The sequence below is a fragment of the Odontesthes bonariensis genome, chromosome 2 (assembly GCF_027942865.1).
Source record: "Odontesthes bonariensis isolate fOdoBon6 chromosome 2, fOdoBon6.hap1, whole genome shotgun sequence".
NCBI lineage: Eukaryota > Metazoa > Chordata > Actinopteri > Atheriniformes > Atherinopsidae > Odontesthes > Odontesthes bonariensis.
In genome coordinates this window covers 24,700,603-24,720,238 of record NC_134507.1, presented here as the reverse complement: position 1 = coordinate 24,720,238, position 19,636 = coordinate 24,700,603, and the positions used below count along the sequence as shown (strand labels likewise).

The window sequence follows — 19,636 nt, the reverse complement described above, 5'->3', positions numbered from 1 at the left end:
ACCTCCACCTCAGAGATGAGAAGAGGAGGGGAGTTTTAAACAAATGCCTCATAGAGCACTTTAGTTCCTATTGACACCATACAGAATCATTTACCCCACCTGACACCTTCCAAGTCAGTCACAAGCTGAACCGTGATGCAAAATTCAATTACATCTTGATTTGAATGATGGTTAACATCATTGATCTTGCATAATACAGATCTGATCACTTGTCAAACTGACACAGCCAATAAAAAGTCCAAAGTTAAGCTAAAATATTGGTTTCACACAACACACTCTGGGAAAGTGTTCAAACCATTCAGACAGCTAAGTTATCCCAGGGTGATACCACAGTCTGATGCCAGTTTGGTGTAACCCCATCTCACCTGTTGTTTGTTCAAGTCGTGTAATGAGGCTGTAAGGAGGTCGTGAAATATTGATTATCTTGTTCACTTACATTAGGGCTATACATGGGGTTCATTCGACTTGAAAAAAGATTGTCGAAAGAAACATAGGACCACAGTCACAAGTCAATGCACGAATCGCAAACAGCAACCTTGTGTATGTACAATATTAGCCTAAAATGTAACATTTACATATACAGATGCAGTAGGAGAAATGGGAGGAAGAAAGTGAATTATAAAGTTGACTCCATCTTACCTTAATTTTCTCATTGACGGGAGGTACAAACGTTTGAAGGGCTTGGCTTTAGTACCGTCTTTTATTTTAAAGCTAACACATACTAACAGTTGATGCAAACGTCACTAGTGGCTGTTTGCTCCAAGTAATTAGCTAGCGTTATCCAAACTTAAGACCCGGCTTATCAACTAAAACGTTTATATTTTTACCATTGCTTATATCAAAGTAATTGTTCTACTGAGTCATATTACACAAGCCGGTCTTCTATGTATTTTATGACGAAGAGCTAAGCTACAAGGTCTCACTGCTAATAGCTAGCTGTGCTCTGCTGCTGCTACATTACGGTTGCTAAGCAACCACAAGCTGCTAATGCTAATGTGCTAGCTGTGCTAGCTACTAGAACATCATTATAAATCCATAACATGTAGAACCCTTTTATAGTACAGATAAGCGCATCTCTATCCAATCATATCCAACCGTTCTCTGACTATAAATAATATCAGTTGTTCCTTCAGATCAGTTACCGCTTTTCGACTAAGGACTACACGAACGATATAAAACTACAACTACCTGGATGCTCAATCTGCCGTATGACCGTCACGATTGTCGTAATGAACTGAGGATTTAAATAGGTGTGAGCTGAGCTCAGCCTTGATCCAGAAGTGGGGGGAGTACAGTTCAAGCTGAAGTGGCAACATGGTGAGTAAACCCAACAAACACAAATCGATTAATATGTTTTCCGTAATGCTTTGCAAACTGTTGCTAGACCAGTCTATTTAATTCAAACTTCGTGGAGTTTAGAAGGGTTTGTAAAAGTTAGCTCTGCAAATGAATTTTAACAGTTCATGGCTTGAAGTTAGCTATCCTTAGACACATACGTGTATTTCGGGTAGAAACATAATCAAGGTGATGATAAGAGGTTTGTACAACTAGCTGCTTCGGTTACCTGTTGATTTAAAGTGCTGACCGAGTGGTAAAGATGGCGATGAAATTCATAACCTAAGTATATTCTGCTTTTGTTATGTAACAGTGAGTTCTAAATGGAGGGCACGCACGGGGTCTATTTTTGGACTGACCCCCTGGTCTATTTAATCCTTTTGACAAGAATAGACACCCAGCCCCACGTTCATTGCATAATTTAACTATTACTGTCACTTCTTCTCGAGTAATCAATATTAGTAGTACTAACAGCAGTCTTCTGTGCCTTGTATCTTCCAGTCTGAGCCTATTAGAGTCCTGGTGACCGGCGCTGCTGGGCAGATTGCCTATTCCCTGTTGTTCAGCATTGCCAAGGGAGATGTCTTTGGCAAAGACCAGGTAAAGTAGGGCTTTGTCAATTCTCTTATCTCATTAAGTAGTGTAAAGGCAGTGTCACACGATATATATGAAGGATATTGACGGCCACCAGTTAAGAGCCTTGAACGTCATGAATCTTCCATGCCATATCCGGGGGAACAACACTGAACAGATGTTGTCCCCGTGGGGTGTTGATCAGATTGCACTCGCTCATGCATGTGGCCTTGGACAAGCCAGGATTGTCCTTGAAGTCGGTGAAGTGGGTCTTGTGCCAAGAGCCTTAGTCCATCTTTAAAACCACTTGATCCACTTGGCACATGCTGTTGTCTGTCAGCCTTATGGCTTAGGCGTTCACACTCTGTCCCACAGAGAACCGAACCTACCGCTGACATGATCTTATATATATATATATAGGGAATTCTGATCTAAATGCATCTAATTCCAGTTCAGCATTTTTCATTCATCTTACTCCATTGCCTGACATGCCTCACCTTCTTCTGCCAGCCAATCATCTTGGTCCTTTTGGACATTTCGCCCATGTTGCCAGTCCTGGAAGGCGTGGTCATGGAGCTGCAGGACTGTGCCCTCCCAATTCTGAGAGGTAAGCCTGTAAAACTCTGTCAAAACAACTCGTATAATAACAGTGACATCAAATATAACTGCTTTGTATAAATATGTAGACCATATAAAGGCAACAGTAGTTGTAAGGAGATGTGGTTCAGACACAGATCTATTCAATTGGAGTGGTTTAAATCTAAATATAGTGTGCTTGGGTTCATTTTCTGCATGTCTAATCCCAGGGAGGGTAAAGCTCTTATTTTTTTGTGTGTTTTGTTTATTGAATTTATTAAGTGACAATTTCTTGTCAACTAGGCCATGTGGCCAAAATATTAATCATTATGCACGCATAACATTTGAAAGCTGGGTTATTATTTGATATACATGGTAATGAAGAGAAGTTGTGTGTTTAGTTGGCAGTTCAGTGTAAGTTGTGAGCCTTTGTTTCAAGATGCTGGCATCGTTTTACTGATTCAACCACAAATATGTTTTTAATTAGCTGGTATGATTCAAGGAGCTTAGTTTTATTTATTAGCAACATTTAATTAAACTTTATATATATATGCACATCCCAGAGCTAATAGGAGCAGCTGTGCATCTTTTTAAATGTTGGAAAAGACTCGTTTTAGTTGCTTTGGAAATGTAATTATTTGCTTTTACTCTGAGGATTAAATACCTCGCAGTCAGGACCGGTTCCCTTTCAGAGAGGCTTGATAAAGCACACTTCACCCCTGCGTTTTAATAGTCTCTTTGGTGTCATCATTGTAACTCCTCTCGTAACATCAGTTGTGAGGCGCCATTATGTGCCATCTCCATTGTGACCTGGAATTTTTCCTGTGAAATGGTGCCGTCCCTTGCTTTGTTTGGACAGGGGCTGTTAGAGGCCCCAGTTATAACCAACTGCAGTGCAAAGATGGCACCTCACGCACTGAGATGGGCCCAGTTAGAGACACTGCTGGCTGGGCGTAGGATAGCTCCAGCTTTGTTAAGCCCAAAGGGGCTTTTTATTTATAGATTCCATACACTCAGTTACAGAATACTTCTACAAAACTGTTAAAATGTCAGAGGAAACATGTTAGAAAAGTTCCAGTAAACAGAATTAATGCATAAAAACAAACAAAAGAATATAAAACAAGTCAGAATCTCTTATTTGTATTGTCTTCATTTATTGCTACTATTTATAGAATCAGGACTGTATGGGTGACAAAATGACAGCATTTTGTTTTAAATCATTTTAAAATTACAGCTGTTAAAGTAAAAGTTGTCTACAGCTCAGATATTTAAGACTTTATTCGTGTAATTTTCTGGTTTTGTTCTGGAATTCTAACTGAAAATATGTGGTGACATACATTTCTTTCACACATAACTAAGTCTACCTGTCGTGTCCCTGCACGCTTTCAGTCAAACAGTCAAAACTTGGAGATTGTGCAGAAGGTTCTCCTCTTTAGATTTTTTTTTTTTTTTTTTTTAAGATTTATTTTCCAACTAAACAACAAAAAGAATACAGACCCTCCTTAACAGCCAAAATTTTGGAAATCTGTGCATGCAGTGCGACACTTCTGTAATTAATTCCCTCTTTCCACAGAGGTTGTCCCCACCGACAAGGAGGAGGTGGCCTTCAAGGACCTGGATGCAGCCATACTGGTGGGCTCCATGCCCAGGAGGGAGGGGATGGAGAGGAAGGACTTGCTCAAAGCCAATGTGGCCATCTTCAAGAGCCAGGGAACTGCCCTGGAGAAGTATGCCAAGAAGACTGTCAAAGTAAGGACACGCACATTTTCTGAGGCATCTACTCTGCCTCTTGATGATGGTCCAGTGAAATGATTCTGTTTCTTGATTAGATTTTTCTCTGAAGTTGTAGAAATGTTCCACAAGGTTTCACATTTGTCACTAAACATTTTACAAACGTACCAGTTAATTTCAGAGTTATGCGCTTTTTACATTTTTTTGGGAATGATTATTGATGTGTTATTAATCAGATAAGTCTCGAAGATTGTGTTTTAATGTGTATGTGTTTTCAGGTGCTGGTTGTGGGAAACCCTGCCAACACCAACTGTCTGGTCGCAGCCAAGTCTGCTCCTTCCATCCCCAAGGAGAACTTTTCCTGCCTCACCCGTCTGGACCACAACAGGGCTTGCTCTCAGGTTCTTTCACTCCCTTACAGTTTCAGCTTGTTACACTCTGCAGACTGAGAAAGCAGCCAGAAACATTCATTTTCTCTCCATCCTGCAGGTGGCGATACGCTGCGGTGTTCCTGCCACTCACGTGAAGAATGTTATCATCTGGGGCAACCACTCGTCTACCCAGTACCCAGATGTGCACCACTGTGTGGTCAACATGTCTGGCAGTCAGCTGGCCTGCTTTGATGCAGTCAAAGATGATGCCTGGCTCAAAGGAGATTTCATAGCTGTGAGTTGATGATTAATTTTTTTTTCTTGAAGGCAAAGTTACATCTTCCAGGTTGTCTAAACTGTGTAAAAGTGATTTAGGATTGTATGTAAAGAATCATACAATTGTTTTTTTTCCCCAAATGCAACATTTATTTTATTGTTCACAGTAGTTGCTGTTTTTATTTCACGGTCTGGGCTCTTTTCTTGCAGACGGTGCAACAGAGAGGTGCAGCAGTCATCAAGGCCAGGAAGCTCTCCAGCGCCATGTCTGCTGCGAAGGCCATCTGCGACCACATGAGAGACATCTGGGCAGGCACCGCCGAGGTAAACGCCAGTTTTATTTCTGGTATATTCGTGATATGGGAATGTTTTGCCTCACTTTTCCTCTGATTACGATGATGGAAATGAAAAACAAAGTGAGTCACAGAACGAGTGTCTCTAATGTGCATTCAGCATACCTGCCATTTGAAATTAGAGATATCAGAAGCATTTTTAAAAAAATAGACTTCACGTTTCACTTAAATATATAATTTTCCCACTGTTTGGAAACCTAAAGAAAGACTTGTTTATTCATGAAGATGGCTGACAAACCATCATACCTGTTGCTTCTGCCCTGGATCTCCCACCATAGCATGTTAGTGTGGTTTCTCTGGGTTGCACATCTTATCCGCTGCAGACATTTGTTCCTGCTGAAGCAGAACTTCTTGAAGCTCAGACATATTTAAACCAGCGTAACTGGATACTAAAAGACGCTGGTTGAACTGTTCAGCTGTGGCACGAGCAGTCACGATTGACTTGTAGCTATATACAGCGTGCCAACCTGAGGGTGGGTAATGTGGCCAAAAGATCACATGACCACTCTCCCCACAGATTTAGTGCTGAACTCACCATCTTAAAATACAAAACCCTATTTATCAACACACCTTGGGATGACCTTGTACATCGACCTTGCCAGCCTGGCTGTTATTCTGCCGTCAGCACAGAAATATTCTTAACAGCAACGCTCTGGATTTAAGCTGAATGCATTTAGGACATATTTGTCCTTATTTGTTCACAGGAGCAACCTGTTGCCAACTCTCTACGTTGGAAGATCAACAGTCCATCCTCTTTTGCATGATCGTGTTTGGATTGTGAGAAAGGGAGAGTATGAGTTAGACAAGATGATGCAAAGTGAAATAAACGTGCTGTGTGCAGCATTGAAATGGAATTGGGGCGTTCATTGAGTGAAACTGTTACATTTTCAACCAACTACAAAACTAAACAGGCCAACGGTGGAACATAAGAGACTGTAAGATGTCATTATAATGTATCCTAAAATTTGAAATGATTCAAATTGATCTTTTCTTCCTGGATGATATGGGACACAGATCTCACCCAGGATTGAGAATAAATTGGTTCTATATCTTGTGGCCTCTCATTAAAACACAACCTCAAACCTAATATCATATTCTTAAACATCATTATTTCCTATCGGTGTCACCAGGGGGCTTTGTAAGAAGCTGTTGAAGTGTAGATAAGTTCTCATAAAGGCAGTACGCAGGACTGTAGATGTTTAAAATCACAAAATACAGTTTTGTAAATCTACTTGAAAATAAAAGTGTAAAGAATCTACTTAGACTGACTTTTCTGGCCCCAGTTTGTGGCTAATAAATGGAACTAAAGTTTTATTTGGATTTCTGGCCTGCGTTGCCGTATTTGGATTAAGCAGCATTGCATTTCAAATGGATCTTTAACCAATCTTCTGTACTCTATTTATTTATTTTTCTCAGGGGGAGTTCATTTCAATGGGAGTGTACTCCAGTGGAAACTCTTATGGAGTCCCAGAAGACCTCGTATACTCATTCCCTGTCCAGATCAAGGTAATGCTTATCTAATCACATGCTCAATCTCCTGCTGCGTTTTCAGTTCAGCTGATGGTTGGAAAAATAAACAATGATTTTAACGTTCGGACAATGGAAAACAAAATGTCCTTTCACAGCTCTTTAAGTAAACAGTGAAGAGTAAATTTACTTTATTTATACAGCCCTTTACAGACGATCATTACGATGTACCAAAGTGCTTTACAGCAGGTAATGAATAAAGAGAAGAATAAGTAAAAACAATAAAAGAACAGTGAAAGCATTAAAATACAACAAAATCGAATAAGATAAAATAAGGAAATTAAAGTGCAAAATATTATTTTATTTTTTTTATTTATTTAAAGGACACTAAAGGAGCTTTTTTTTTGTTTTTTTTTCCTCAGGATAAGACCTGGAAGATCGTAGAGGGCCTGGCTGTCAACGACTTTTCCCGATCAAAGATGGACGCCACAGCGGCAGAGCTGATAGAGGAGAGAGACACAGCTATGGCTTTCGTGGGAGCATGACACCCTGCAGGGCCACCATTCCAGCACGTAGACGGTCCCAAAACTCCAGATGCACGCCTGTGAGCACTCCATCAGCCCCAGCATGACTGTGTGTATGAGAGTGAGTGAGTCGGTGTTTATGAGTGTAATGATGGATTTATATTTGTGTGTCAGAAAAACACAAAGATATTCTGTGGCACAGAAAAACAAAGAATGTATATTTAGGCTGCAGATGTGTGGACGGGGTTAGTCTGTTCAGCAGTTTGTGACGCACAAGTATAACCCCAGCTGTAGGATACTGTACTGAAAGTCAAAATCTGTTCTCTGGGGGTGGTTAAATGATTGTTGCATATAGTCCTCAAACACTGGGATGGATAACTAACTTTAACAATAAAAGGAATGAAACAGTGTGGTGGTTTTGTGGTTTTTAGTTTGTCATGTATTGAAAACAAATGGGCATAAAGCAGCTGTTTGCTCTTAGCTGCCACGTTTCATGGTTTTACAACATATTGTTGGATCTGATGGGTTTGGTGCTGCCTCCAATGATCTCCATGTGTCTTGTCCCACCATCATCTGATCATAAGTAAGTGACTAAGTCATCTTAAAGTCTGAGTGTGAATGTCTCCTTCATCCGCCTTGTACAAATATGGATTATACTTTTGGGTAAGAATTTTGTCTTGAACTCAGAGTCTGCAGAGGAAGACAGTAATACAAACCTGCATTAGTTTAAAAAGGATTGATCGGGGTGGACGAGATGAAGAAAGTCGTCAAAGTGCTTTATCTTTCCATCAGTGGAGAGAAAATTTCAGACTTTATTATTATCTGCAGTACAAAGGTGGCAAAAGATGGCAGCATTTCTGATTCTTAAGGTTTTTTTTTTTTTTTTTTTTCTTTGCATGGTAGAGTTTTAACTTGCATTTGTGTATATAGTGACAAAGTCTTGATTAGAAATGTATGTATTTCTAATGCTATGCCACTTTTGGGCCCCTTGATCCCGACCTATCAATACTCGTTTTCAGCTTTGAGTGATGTTGTTAACTAGTTTTGAAATGTTCCATCAAGACTCTTCTTTGTGGTTCACAATTTTCCAGTCTTTTATAACCCATGTTCAAACTTTCTATGTATTGATGTTGGAAAAAAAAAGAAGTAATTTTTAGCATTTGATATATTCCCCTATTTGTTTATTAATTTTTAACCTAAATATGTATTATCTACACGTGGCTTGGAGTATTTCTAAAGTAATGGAGACCTCCAGGGGGTTCCCAGCTTTTTTGGAAATGAGGTCCTTGTGGCTGAACAGTGAACTGATACATTTTCACCTGACAGGGGCAGTGTTTCCCCATGTTTCGTCCTCATGTCGCATTGGGACTGATTATGTAACAATATTAATCAGATTCAAATTGTGTCAATGTTGATAAACACAGCTGTTACAGGGGGCAAATTCACCAAATACGTTCACAACTCCCAACATTAACGTAAATCTGGTTTGTCCACTGGAATATTAAGTGCTGTCGAACCGTTTTAACAACTATATAATTCCAAATATTTAAAGAAAATATTTAAAAGATTAAATGAACATTCAAAGGTAAGCGTAAATTGACTTCCAAGGGAGTTCTGAAATTCCTATTACTTTCAACCCGGAATTGTCAGAAAACAGAGTACGTTGCATAAATCTATTGGTTAGTCAAATCTACGTCACGACAAAGGAGCTTTTTCATTGGCTGCTATGCTCCAACGTCTGTATTGTAAAATACCTTTAAACGAACTAATCACCTTTTTAAGTTTTATAATATACAACGTTTTAGTTCATTCTTTTTGTCGAAAGGAGACAGTATCGCGGTGTTTTAAGGTCACCATCTGTATTTTTTATATAAAAGAAAAGAAAAACAAGCATATCGTTGTGCACCCCGCCGCCTCCTCTGCGGTGTTGCCGTGGTTCCCTCAAAACCTGCAGGACCAGGCCGACCCCATCGACTTTCCAACCGCCAGCATCATACAGTCACACAGTAAGAAAAAGGCTTCATATCGCGGTGTTTTCTCACTTTAGCAGTAGACATGGTCGTCCAACCACAAAGCGTGGAGGTGAGGCTCGTTTCTTCTTGTTAGCTGACGTGTAGCACAACGGTTTTTTTTCTTCCGCGTAGTGAACCACCGTAGATTAGAGTTTTCCCACTGAACGACGCTCCTTGACGACATACAGCCCCTCCGAGTCCATCCATCCACCATTCATCCATTCATTCATCCATCCCTGCAGCCTCTGTGAGTCTCAGAAGTTACCGGGTCTGGTGTCGCCGGTGTCCATCCCGACGGTTTATCATTTACGGGATCTCAGCCGCCTGTGTTAAAAGTGGACTCTGATTTCAGTCAGGTAATAAAACATGGAACTGGAGGGCGAGGCAGCGGGGAAATGTGTGCAGAGATTTTGAAGTTAAAGGCTGGATTTGTGACGTGGTTTGAAATATTAAAGCAGGAGAAGGAAGCAAACAGTGAGCAATAAAAGATCCTGCAAAATCGGGGGCGGCTTCGTTTCGTGTTTCTGAGCGACCTTTGGATGTTGTCCCGAGAGATAAGTGAGCGGATGAATGTGTCCTTGTGTTTGCTCGGCTTTTTTCCTCTATGAGTACATGAGGTGGACAAGATGACTAATCATCTGGAGCACAAGAAGTGAAAGCAGTTAAAGGGCTGTACACCTCTGAATGGACGAGCAGTTGGCTTATAGGATACCTCGAGGAAACTTTTGCCTTCATTTTTACGGGATGTCTGTTCAGTGACACTAGTTTCTTTTCTCTTTTTTTATCCTTCTCTGAATGCTGAAGCTTTCCTGTTTACTCTGATTTGGATTTGTCATTTTTAATCGTATTTATTGCTGAATTGGTCACTACTTGACAGCTTAAACATGGCACTTTTTGTAGAGGGTAAGTGTTGCAGAGGGTATTTTTTACTCTTAAACCCCATTTCTTTTATAAATATGGAAATTGCATGCTTATGTGGTGGGTTTAAATGACCATAACTGTCTTTTTTATTTGATTTAAGTGTTTGGCAACCTCTCTCTGGAGTCAACCACATTCTCTGGTGGGTTTTTTCCTACCATCCAAGCATTTTTCTTTTTACTGTTTGTGCTATCCAAAAAAAATGAAGCACTTTTGTTCAATTTGGAGCAGTCTTTAGATAAACTTGCAGACTTTCCACTTGGCTTCTCACATTGAAATGATCAGTCACAGATATTTTTTGTGGGAAACTGGAGGAAAATCTGCTTGTGTTTGGGTTTTCTTTCTAATGTCTTTTGTACAGAAAAAGCAATTAAACATGTTTGCATGACAATTGGAGTTCTGTTCAAAGTTTTTCAGGTTTTTGAGAAGAATTGAGAGGCGAAACCTCTTTCTTTATGAGCGTTCACTGTTGCATGACTTGTCCAAACTGTCTAAAGAGCTGTGAGCTTAATGCAACACAGCGCCTTACTATCCAGGGCAAACCAAAAGTGCCAGATCTGAGGTCATTTAAATGTCTCATAAGGTGTCTTTTGCTTGTGTAAGAGCAGTAGGACTGTGAACTTTTTTTTTTTTTTTTTTTTTTTTTTTTTTTTATTTTATTTGTGACAGGACTCTGCATATTAATAAACATAAAATGTAAATATGCCAGATTTAACTCCAAGGCTAATTTCCATCTGTAGTCCTGCTGTTCACACTAAAATCAAGACAAGACAAAGATAAAAACAGGAAACAAGAAAATAAAATGTACAACATTCCATATCACTTGATAAAACTAAAACTACCCTTCGTGTTTACAGTCCTGGTTATCTGTAAGCCATGTTTTTAGTTGTTTCTTAAAAGCTACATACGTTGAATTTTCCCTTATGGCCAACGGAACTGTGTTCCATATAGAGCAGAGGTCTTCAACAGGGGGTCCACGACCCCCAGGGGGTCCGTGGAGGTACTGCAGGGGGGTCGCGAAATCTTTGGTTGATTAGACGATTTAAAAAAAAAAAAAAAAAAAAATTTCAAACAGTTTTTTCTCACAAATTGTGTGCAAACGTGTGCCATCCACAGATGGTTTGAGGATTCATTGTCCCATCTACATGCATGTTTAAAGTTAAAATCTGTGGATTATTTGAATAGCTCAGTGTTGTATGCAAGATATTTGTTTATAAATGGCAGTGGCACGGCCACCCTGTACCTTGCACGTGTTTAAAATAAAAACATGAATCTATTAACCTGTGTATTATTTGAATAGCTTGATATTGAATGTACAATAACAGAGTAGCTATGTTTATACACGGCACTAGGCCCCGTTAAATATAAAACACAATTGTATGCCATATAAATAGTAGGGGGGTCCCTGCTCCAACTCTCCATAAGTTTGGGGATCCCTGGCCTGAAAAACGTTGAAGACCCCTGATATAGAGCAACCAAAGACTGATAGGACCTTCTGTGCAAATGCCGTTCTCCTAAACTGTACCTCACAGTCCCCCCTGGTGGCTGATCTTGTCATTGTCACCCTGTTTTTCTGTTTAATTAAGTTACCTAGGGGCGGTGGTGCCAGCCCGTTCAGAGATCTATAGATGAGACAGGTGCTTTTGAATGTTCTGAGATTCTCAAAGGTTAATAAGTAGTGCTTTTTTACAATTGGGCAGTGATGGGAAGACTGGGGTTTCCGATCGTAGACCTTTATGGCTTTCTTGTATAATTGTTTAATTGGTTTAAGAGTGGTGATACCCGCAAACATCCAGGATGTAAAACAGTATTCAATATGGGATAAAATCATACAGTGCAGGTAGGCTTTTGCAGCTGCATTTGTAATAAAAGGTCTGATTTGTTTAAAATTTTGTATATTGAATTTTAAAGTGCTGGTAACCTTCTTGGTGTGTTTCTTAAAAGTAAGATTGGAGTCCAGTATCACCCCGAGATACTTGAATTCAGTTACTGTCTCCAATTCCACTCCGTCCTAGAAGACAGCATGTTCATTTGGAGACATTGGTGGGTCAGTGGTATGACTTGTGTGTTTGTTATGGGCTTTGCATTTAGACATTTTGCTGTGAGACATTGGTGGTACATTATGACTTGTTCCTTTTTTGGAGAACAGCATGTGCACAGTTTTTTTTCTCATTCAACATTAAACAAGAATTGCGTAGCCAGCCCTGCACCCTGGTTAATGCATTGGTTAGCTTATCTGCTCTTGACATAGCATCCTTTCCCTGAGTGTAAATCACAGCATCATCAGCATACATCAAGACATTAATTTCCGGGCAGACATCTGGGAGATCATTAATGTACATGGAAAATAACAAAGGCCCCAGAATTGAGCCCTGTGGAACTCCAACAAGACTATCTCGATAGCAAGACTTAGCATCATCAATCCTAACGCACTGCGTTCTACCTGACATATATGGCTTTCTACTTCCATACATGCATGTGATGGTTGCACAGAACCATGTGGGGTGTTCCTAGTAGATACCATCATTAGAAAGCTTCAACACATTGTAGCACACTGTGTGATTTGGACCGAAATCAGACTTTTAAAATGCATGTAAACATGTCGGTGTCAAATCGAGCTTCTCAAAACCGCACAAACACTCAAAGTTAATGCAGTAAGGGCACTGAATTTGTTAATTAGGAGGCACAATTTATGGTCAATTAATGATATCTCTGTGACACAAAAGAAAACATATATACCAGTAATTATCTTCTGGCTAATATCCAACCCAGAGATGGGCTATTACGGTTAATAATTAATCAAGTTATTTGAGAAAGATGTCATAATCGCCTGTTTATTATAATTTAACTGTTATAAAACAGCTGACTGAAACGGACTGTGTTCACTTGTTGTTTTTTACCGTTTCTTAAAGTTAACGTTGTGTCCTGTAAAGATGGATGTTATAGCTACCATCTATATTTTTTTGTTTTGAAAGCCTTAAACAAAGCAAGACATTTTACAAACATATTAATTTTACAAGAAATTACCGTTTTTCTTTATGTGGATTAATTTTTTTGTGTCACAGTAGCATAAAGTTGATGAAAGACGGTTGAATTGACAGTGTGATGTCATAATTTTGACAGCCCTGACTTTGGACTGGATTTCTCTCTCAATAATCTCAGCTCCCCTCCAATGTAAACACCTTTTTACAAGTTAATAAGAATTGTTTCCAGATTACGTTTGCTCCTTTTACTGCCGGCTTTTCCAACGCAAACCCTTAAGATAAGTACAAACTTCAGTGTATCATGCAGCTTTTAATATATATATATATATATATATATCTACAACATTTCAGGTACCAGCCGAGCACTTTGAATACTTTGCTGTCATCTGCAGAGAACAAACCCAAGACTCAAGAGTCCTTTTGTTTTTGTAATAATTCCACCACAATAATTAAAAGTTATCCAACTGGAAGCAGTGATTCTACCAGACTCAATACAGTTGCTCATCTTCTGCTTCCTTGATCTGTTGCTGTTGTGCAACGTTTTAGTTTCAACATTAGTCACACAATCGCACGGACGACTCGTGGTATAAATGGCAAATGGTTTGATGTGAAACAATGCCATCTTCCTTGACGCCATTTTCATTTTACTCTGGTGACTCATAAAGACGCTTTAATGTTATATCAACCAGCCAGAAAGACAGAACAAGCTCAGCAGGTTAATTTGGTTACGCTTTTTTCTTTCCAAACATTGTCACCTGCTTTCAGTAAGACTTCCCTCCATATTAACGTTTGTGAGCAGTTGACAAGTAAAAAAATTGATTAGGATCAGAACTGCAGAGTTTACCACCTCCTCAGTCATATTGTAGAAGAGTTTATCATGTTAACTATGCTTATATTATGCTTATTTTTTTTACTAAAACCTCAACTCTTTTTTTAGGTCAATGCTGACATAAATGGATAAGAGAAACAATATGCCTCTTCTATATTATTATTATTATGACTATTTTCTATGTAATTATCATCTTTAGGACATTTAGAGATGTTGAGAACATGTTTTATGATGACTAATTTGATTTATTTCATTATAATAGCATGCTTCTGTTACGTTTGAGAACAAAGTGTCTTCGTATTGATATTCAACAATGACAGATAAAGTATAATTATATCTTTTATTGCCAGAAATAATGTAGCCTTGAGTCATTTCAAACCAAGATTAAAGCGCTTGATGTGAAAAGAAGTCACAGAGAACAGCCAAATTATATCACAAGATTTGCTGATTACTCTCCAAATCTTATTAGATAAATCTCTACTTTCTGATTTATTAAAAAAAAAAAAATATATATATATATATATATATATATTAAAGTAGACTAATTCCCAAACGAACATGCAGGCGAACGAAGGCCTTGTAGAATAATGTGCCCCCACTGTCTTGTCTGCCCAGGTCTCAGTAAAGGAGCTCTCGACAAAGGTATGGCTCAGTTCCAGGAAATGATGCGGCAGCAGCTGGAGAGTTCCATACAGGCCGAGCTGGAGAAACTGCTGGACACCGCGGTGGCCGAGAGAGAGGTGCGCCGGCTCCGTCTGTCCTCATCCCTGCCTGTCTGTCTCTGTCTCTGTCTCTCTGACCATCTGGTTGTGATTTAGAGGGTGGTGACGTAACACTAATGCTGGGAAAACACAAAAGTGACGCATACCGGAGCACGGTGCCAGAAAGGGTTCCACCTACATCAGTACAGACACAGACATGCGTAAAATTAAGTCATCCATTTATTTAGTCGGTCTCTACTCATGAGGCATCATTGGAGTGGTCAAGCCACACTGAGGCCCGGTAGAAAACTATCGCCTAAATCAATTAATCTTCTTTTTTTAATAAATGTTCATGGTCTTAATTAAGTTAAAGAAGGCTAAAAAAAAAAAAAAGACTTGAAAGTGCACTGCTAACACACAGGGCTCAGCAGCAGCCACTCTCAAACTTTAAATGGGCGCTATTGAACTGCAAGCGGTGACAAAAGATGGAATGCAACACAATAAAAGGGTCAAGAAGGCAGAGCCGGTCCCAGACAGGCTTGATCTGCACTTTGCACACTTTTAAGTGTGACAAAAAAAACACACTCAGTCTGGTCGAACTGTTGGTTTCCTGTGGGATTAAATACAGATATGAAGATGCAGCCCAGTGAGAGATCACCTACGTGGTTATTTGTTCTGCTTTCTGTCCAGGAGTAGAATCGCACACATTTCTTACATTCATGTATTTTAGACCAGAAATGCCATATAAATGTTCCTTTTTTGTCTTGCTATCATTATCTTCTGTCCCGTTTTATAAATGAATCATCAAAGTGTGACATAAATCATCCTGATTTATGATTTCCAGGTGCTGTTTTATCTTGTTGTGTACACAGAATGCAAATGTTTGCACACCCAGTTTAGCCAGTCAGGTAAAATATTACTTTATTTTGTTCTAAGATAATAAAGAAAGGACCAAAAGCTAAATTAGCAATCCTAATTGATAACCCAATCCTACGAAAAGGCTCTTTTTGGCAGTTTTTTTTAAAATAATGTCTGAGGTTTACCACCAGAATTTGCTGCCACTCAAGTAAGTCTTATCCTCCCTCTAATAAATATGTTCTTCTTTTGTAAATGTTCTTTTTGAACACAGGCTGTGACACAAGTTTCTCCTGCTTTGCCAGAAGCTGTTCAAAATGTGTTTTCAGCTCTGAATCTCAAATAAACCAGATAAGTCGCACAAGGTCAAGCTTTTTATAGCAAAGCAGACCGGAAAGAGCCTCTCTTCGTTCATATTGTCACAATAACGCCTGCCCCCCGGCCCCCTGTACTCTCGTCATGTGAAAAGTGGCTCTACCTCTTTCATAAGAGAGATGAGCACATCAAACTGCTGTGCTCAGCTGTTCCTGCATCTCTAAAGGAAAAGAGCATCATGCTAAAGATGTCCAAATTTCTAAACAAATCATAATCTTTAAAGTTTTTAAAGTAATCTTTATCTTATGAAGCTCTTAGCTGCTCATTTCTGGGGCAGGATTTAAGGAGTCGGTTTGTCTTGAAAGCTTTTATACCTTGCCTAATGATAAGATTTCCCTCTAACAGGCTACTGAGACCGTGATAAAAGTCATGACCTGCTCCCTCTGACTTTAGAACTTTAGCACCAAGCTACTTTCCTTTTTCAGAAAACAAAAAGACACACCGATCTCAGTTAAAACGTTGAAAACCAAGTTTCAGCTTGAGACGTTTGTGCTATATCAGCTCATCTTTTCTCATCTAACTTCTCACAACAACAGAAACTTTGGCGCCCCAACTTATCCAAACCATAATACCTGACAGCTGAATGAGAGTCGGTGTGTTCCTTTAAGGTGAAATAAAGCCTCTTGATACGATTTTACTTAACTGTAATCTTGCACTACTTCCCTTAGGTCTTCAACAAATGCAGCAATGAAGTTTGAATTTGGGGAACAAGTTTAAAAAAAAAAAAAAAAAGTGAAGTAAAAGGAAAAATTGTGGTTTTTAGTGCGACCACTTTGCAAAGCGTGCACATTTTGTGGATGTTTCCTTTGCTCTCGACAATACTTGTGATTTTGGCTGGGCAGAGAGGGCTGTTTTAGTGACTTTCTCCAATGAATAAAGGCTTCAAATGAAAATGTGTGTTTCAGGTTTCCAAGAAAGACTTCGAGGGCTTCAAGAATCTCTACCACAGATTTCTGCAGGTGAAGGGGCCGTCGGTGGAGTGGATCAAGATACAAAAACCTCCGGAAGACTCGGTAAGTTTGCTTTGTCTGCAGTGTTTAAAGGAAATGAAACCTGTGGATATGCACCCGCTGACATCCTCCAAAAGAACCTTTTGGTTATTTGTTTCCTTCATTTAACTGCAGAAACTTGTGTTTTATTCCTGTTTCTTGTAGAAGGATTCAGATAGATGCACCAGGATGTTGTTAAAATAGCAAAACAGAACAGTTTGAATTCTGATCCAAGAGATGTAGGGGCTGCTTTTTAGCACAGGGCTGTTTCTAAACTCCTAACCAGAGCAGTAGCAACAATAGCTGTAGAGCTACAAGGAGTCACTGTCTGCACCCTCTCAAGCATTAACATTGCTCAGCAAATTTTAAGGTGTTGCATAAGTTTGTTTGTGCCAGTTGCGTCACTACAGCACAGCTCAGTCTGACTCTTAAACTCTTATTTTTTTTTTATTTCTTTGTTACTGAAAATATCCCCCGTGCTGACGCAGCTCTTTTTGAGGGTGATAAATGTGTCGCACCAAGCAGGTTAAGTGCGTCAGCGGGATCTGGACGGGCGTGGGATTTTTTTTGTGGTTAGTAAATTAAAAAAGGAGTTTTTATTTGTGTCATATTTCAATCTGCCCACAAAATTCCTACCCTGAACAAACTGGAAGTGCAACTTTACACCAGAGCTGGATTCAGCAGAGAGAAGTACGTCACAGTAAAAGTATGAACAGGCGTAGTTTGAGCTGAAACTGGCCCACACTGATGAAATATTACAGAGTGGTGTGATTGCAGCCTGTGGCTCATATCTGTCTTAGATTACTCAGTATGATTAGAGTTTGAAGAGTAGATGCTGTGAAATTCCAGGCTGAAGTCCACATGGCATCGCGTATCGCTCTCAGTTCTGTGAGAGAAAATTCAACCAAAAGTTTTACTCCGGTGGGTTTGTGGGAGCTAATCTGAAAGAGACGCTGCCTTACTGATTGGCTGACAGTTGCAGGGTTGATCCGATTGACCTAATTAGATATCACTGGTGAATCATTCCAGAAGTTGCCAGGAAAACAGGAGCTTTCTGTATCTGTATGAAGGTCTCCACCAGCATTCTTATGCAACTGTGTCTGTCTATATTCAGCCTTAAAAGATAAGTTTCTTCAAAGAAAAGCGTGAAGATAAACTCCTTATTTCTGCCACTTTGTGCACGTAATGGCTGCATGTGTAATTCCCATCTGCCTCTGTGTTTTTCTATTATCATTTCCTGTTCAACATATCAGAAATGTGGTGAAGTAGAGGTATAAAACAGAGTTGAATTAAGAGTGTATTGCAGAGCAAGTACTGCACTTTTTACCTGGTAGACTTCTGACTATCACCAGACAAAGTTCCCCTTTCATGGCGCTGCGTGTCACTCTCTTTGCATGTTTCCACGTTTCTACGTGAGAACTTCAGAGCCAGAGATTGAAAGGTTTAAGTGAAAGCTTTTTCAATGTGGGGCCTCATCCCAACAGAGGGGTCATTTGAAGTCTGAACATGGCGTTTTGTGTGAGTCGAGGTTGTAGCTGAGCAGTTAGGAGCAGCACCAGAACAGCCGAGTAAAGCAGCAGAAGTCTGAGATGCAGCTGTAAATCAACACTCTTCTAACTGTGGCCGTTCTTTCACTTTCTTTGCACTGAACCCAGTTAAACATGTTGGTGTGCGTTTAACGTGCCACGGCCTGCGAATCTTAATCTTTACTTTATGTCACAGTGAAGCCCGTGAGTCCTCGCTGACAACCTCTTTACAGCGGTCTGTTTTCTGAAGATGATTCAAAGTAAAGGAATGGTGTGAGATTTAATGGGGACCGTTAAGCGTCCTCCATCAGTCTCTGCTGTTCTCTGTCTGTAGCAGCAGTGAAAACGTATGAAAAGCTAAATGCTGTCCTGGTTCGCTGCTGCATGTCACGTCTCCACCCTCTGACCTTGTGTTTCCACTGTTGTCTGATAAAGGCAAAAGAAAAACAGAAAAAAAACCTAAACCTCCATTTTCTTCAGCTTACATTTGAATACTTTACCATTTTTCTTAACCGTGACATGACTCTCACATTAACTTTTTAGGAGGGAAGTGTCGTTTAAACTGCTGAATACATGTAATAAAACACTAAAACTGTGTTATGGTTTCCGCTTCAGACGCGGAAGATGGACTTCTTTTTCAGTAATTAGCCAGATCCAACATAGTTAAGTGTTTTTATCAGCCGACACCAATGAATGTATAACAGGAGTGACGGTAAACGGTGATAAAATGTGTGTCTTTGTTGATGACTCGTGTTTGGACCATTTGAACTTGTGAACCTTTAAGATGAGCATTGGCTAATGGTGGTCATACAACTCTTGGGAAGAGTTGGAATTAATGTGGGTCATTTAAAGTCCCAGTGAAATGTAATCTAGCGTCTGCTGCTGTACGTCACCCACACACTCGTGTTTGGCTTGGCGGTACTTTTATAACTCTACTACATGTAGGTTCCACCTCTGTTGGCAGAACTGTCCGTGTTTTCACAAGTGGAGGATTGTTTGAATATGGGAGTTGTTGCCTGTTCGTTCTCTTAAAACAAGCAACTTGTGTTTCCAGACAGTGAGGATCCACTATCCTGTGATTACACCATTTTAGAGGAAAAACCAAACACTCACTCACAAGAGTGGGCCGTGAGACATTTTTTTCAGTAACTAACTTAGTTTTTCCCCAATAGGCTTTGAAAGGGGGAATAAGGAGGGAAAATGAGGTTGGTTGCCATCTAAAGTTTCGCCCCCAGATGCCA

The 19,636-nt window shown here is 39.7% G+C and overlaps 3 protein-coding genes across 5 annotated transcripts in view; 2 read left to right on the top strand and 1 right to left on the bottom strand.

Annotated features, from left to right (window-relative positions):
• The window catches only part of wdpcp (WD repeat containing planar cell polarity effector), a 91,221-nt gene extending 90,058 nt beyond the window's left edge, over positions 1-1,163 (bottom strand). Inside the window, exon 1 of the mRNA XM_075480443.1 lies at positions 640-1,163. The gene's annotated coding sequence lies outside the window, so the exon portion shown is untranslated. The remainder of the gene's footprint in view (positions 1-639) is intronic.
• An 82-nt stretch (positions 1,164-1,245) lies between these two features.
• Positions 1,246-7,614, top strand: mdh1ab (malate dehydrogenase 1Ab, NAD (soluble)). Its single transcript, XM_075480442.1, has 9 exons — positions 1,246-1,317; positions 1,837-1,935; positions 2,419-2,515; positions 4,058-4,233; positions 4,494-4,616; positions 4,705-4,881; positions 5,073-5,186; positions 6,632-6,721; positions 7,105-7,614. The coding sequence occupies exons 1-9, from the start codon at positions 1,315-1,317 to the stop codon at positions 7,225-7,227; spliced, it is 1,002 nt and encodes a 333-aa protein (XP_075336557.1). The 5' UTR covers positions 1,246-1,314; the 3' UTR covers positions 7,228-7,614.
• A 1,314-nt stretch (positions 7,615-8,928) lies between these two features.
• ugp2b (UDP-glucose pyrophosphorylase 2b) overlaps positions 8,929-19,636 on the top strand; it is a 30,820-nt gene continuing 20,112 nt past the window's right edge. The window contains exons 1-3 of one of the 3 annotated variants that reach the window (XM_075480413.1): positions 8,929-9,212; positions 14,565-14,689; positions 16,786-16,893. In XM_075480413.1, coding sequence (XP_075336528.1) covers positions 8,933-9,212; positions 14,565-14,689; positions 16,786-16,893 — 513 coding nt within the window. In that variant the 5' untranslated portion in view covers positions 8,929-8,932. The other 2 variants (XM_075480434.1, XM_075480424.1) reach the window with 2 other exon arrangements.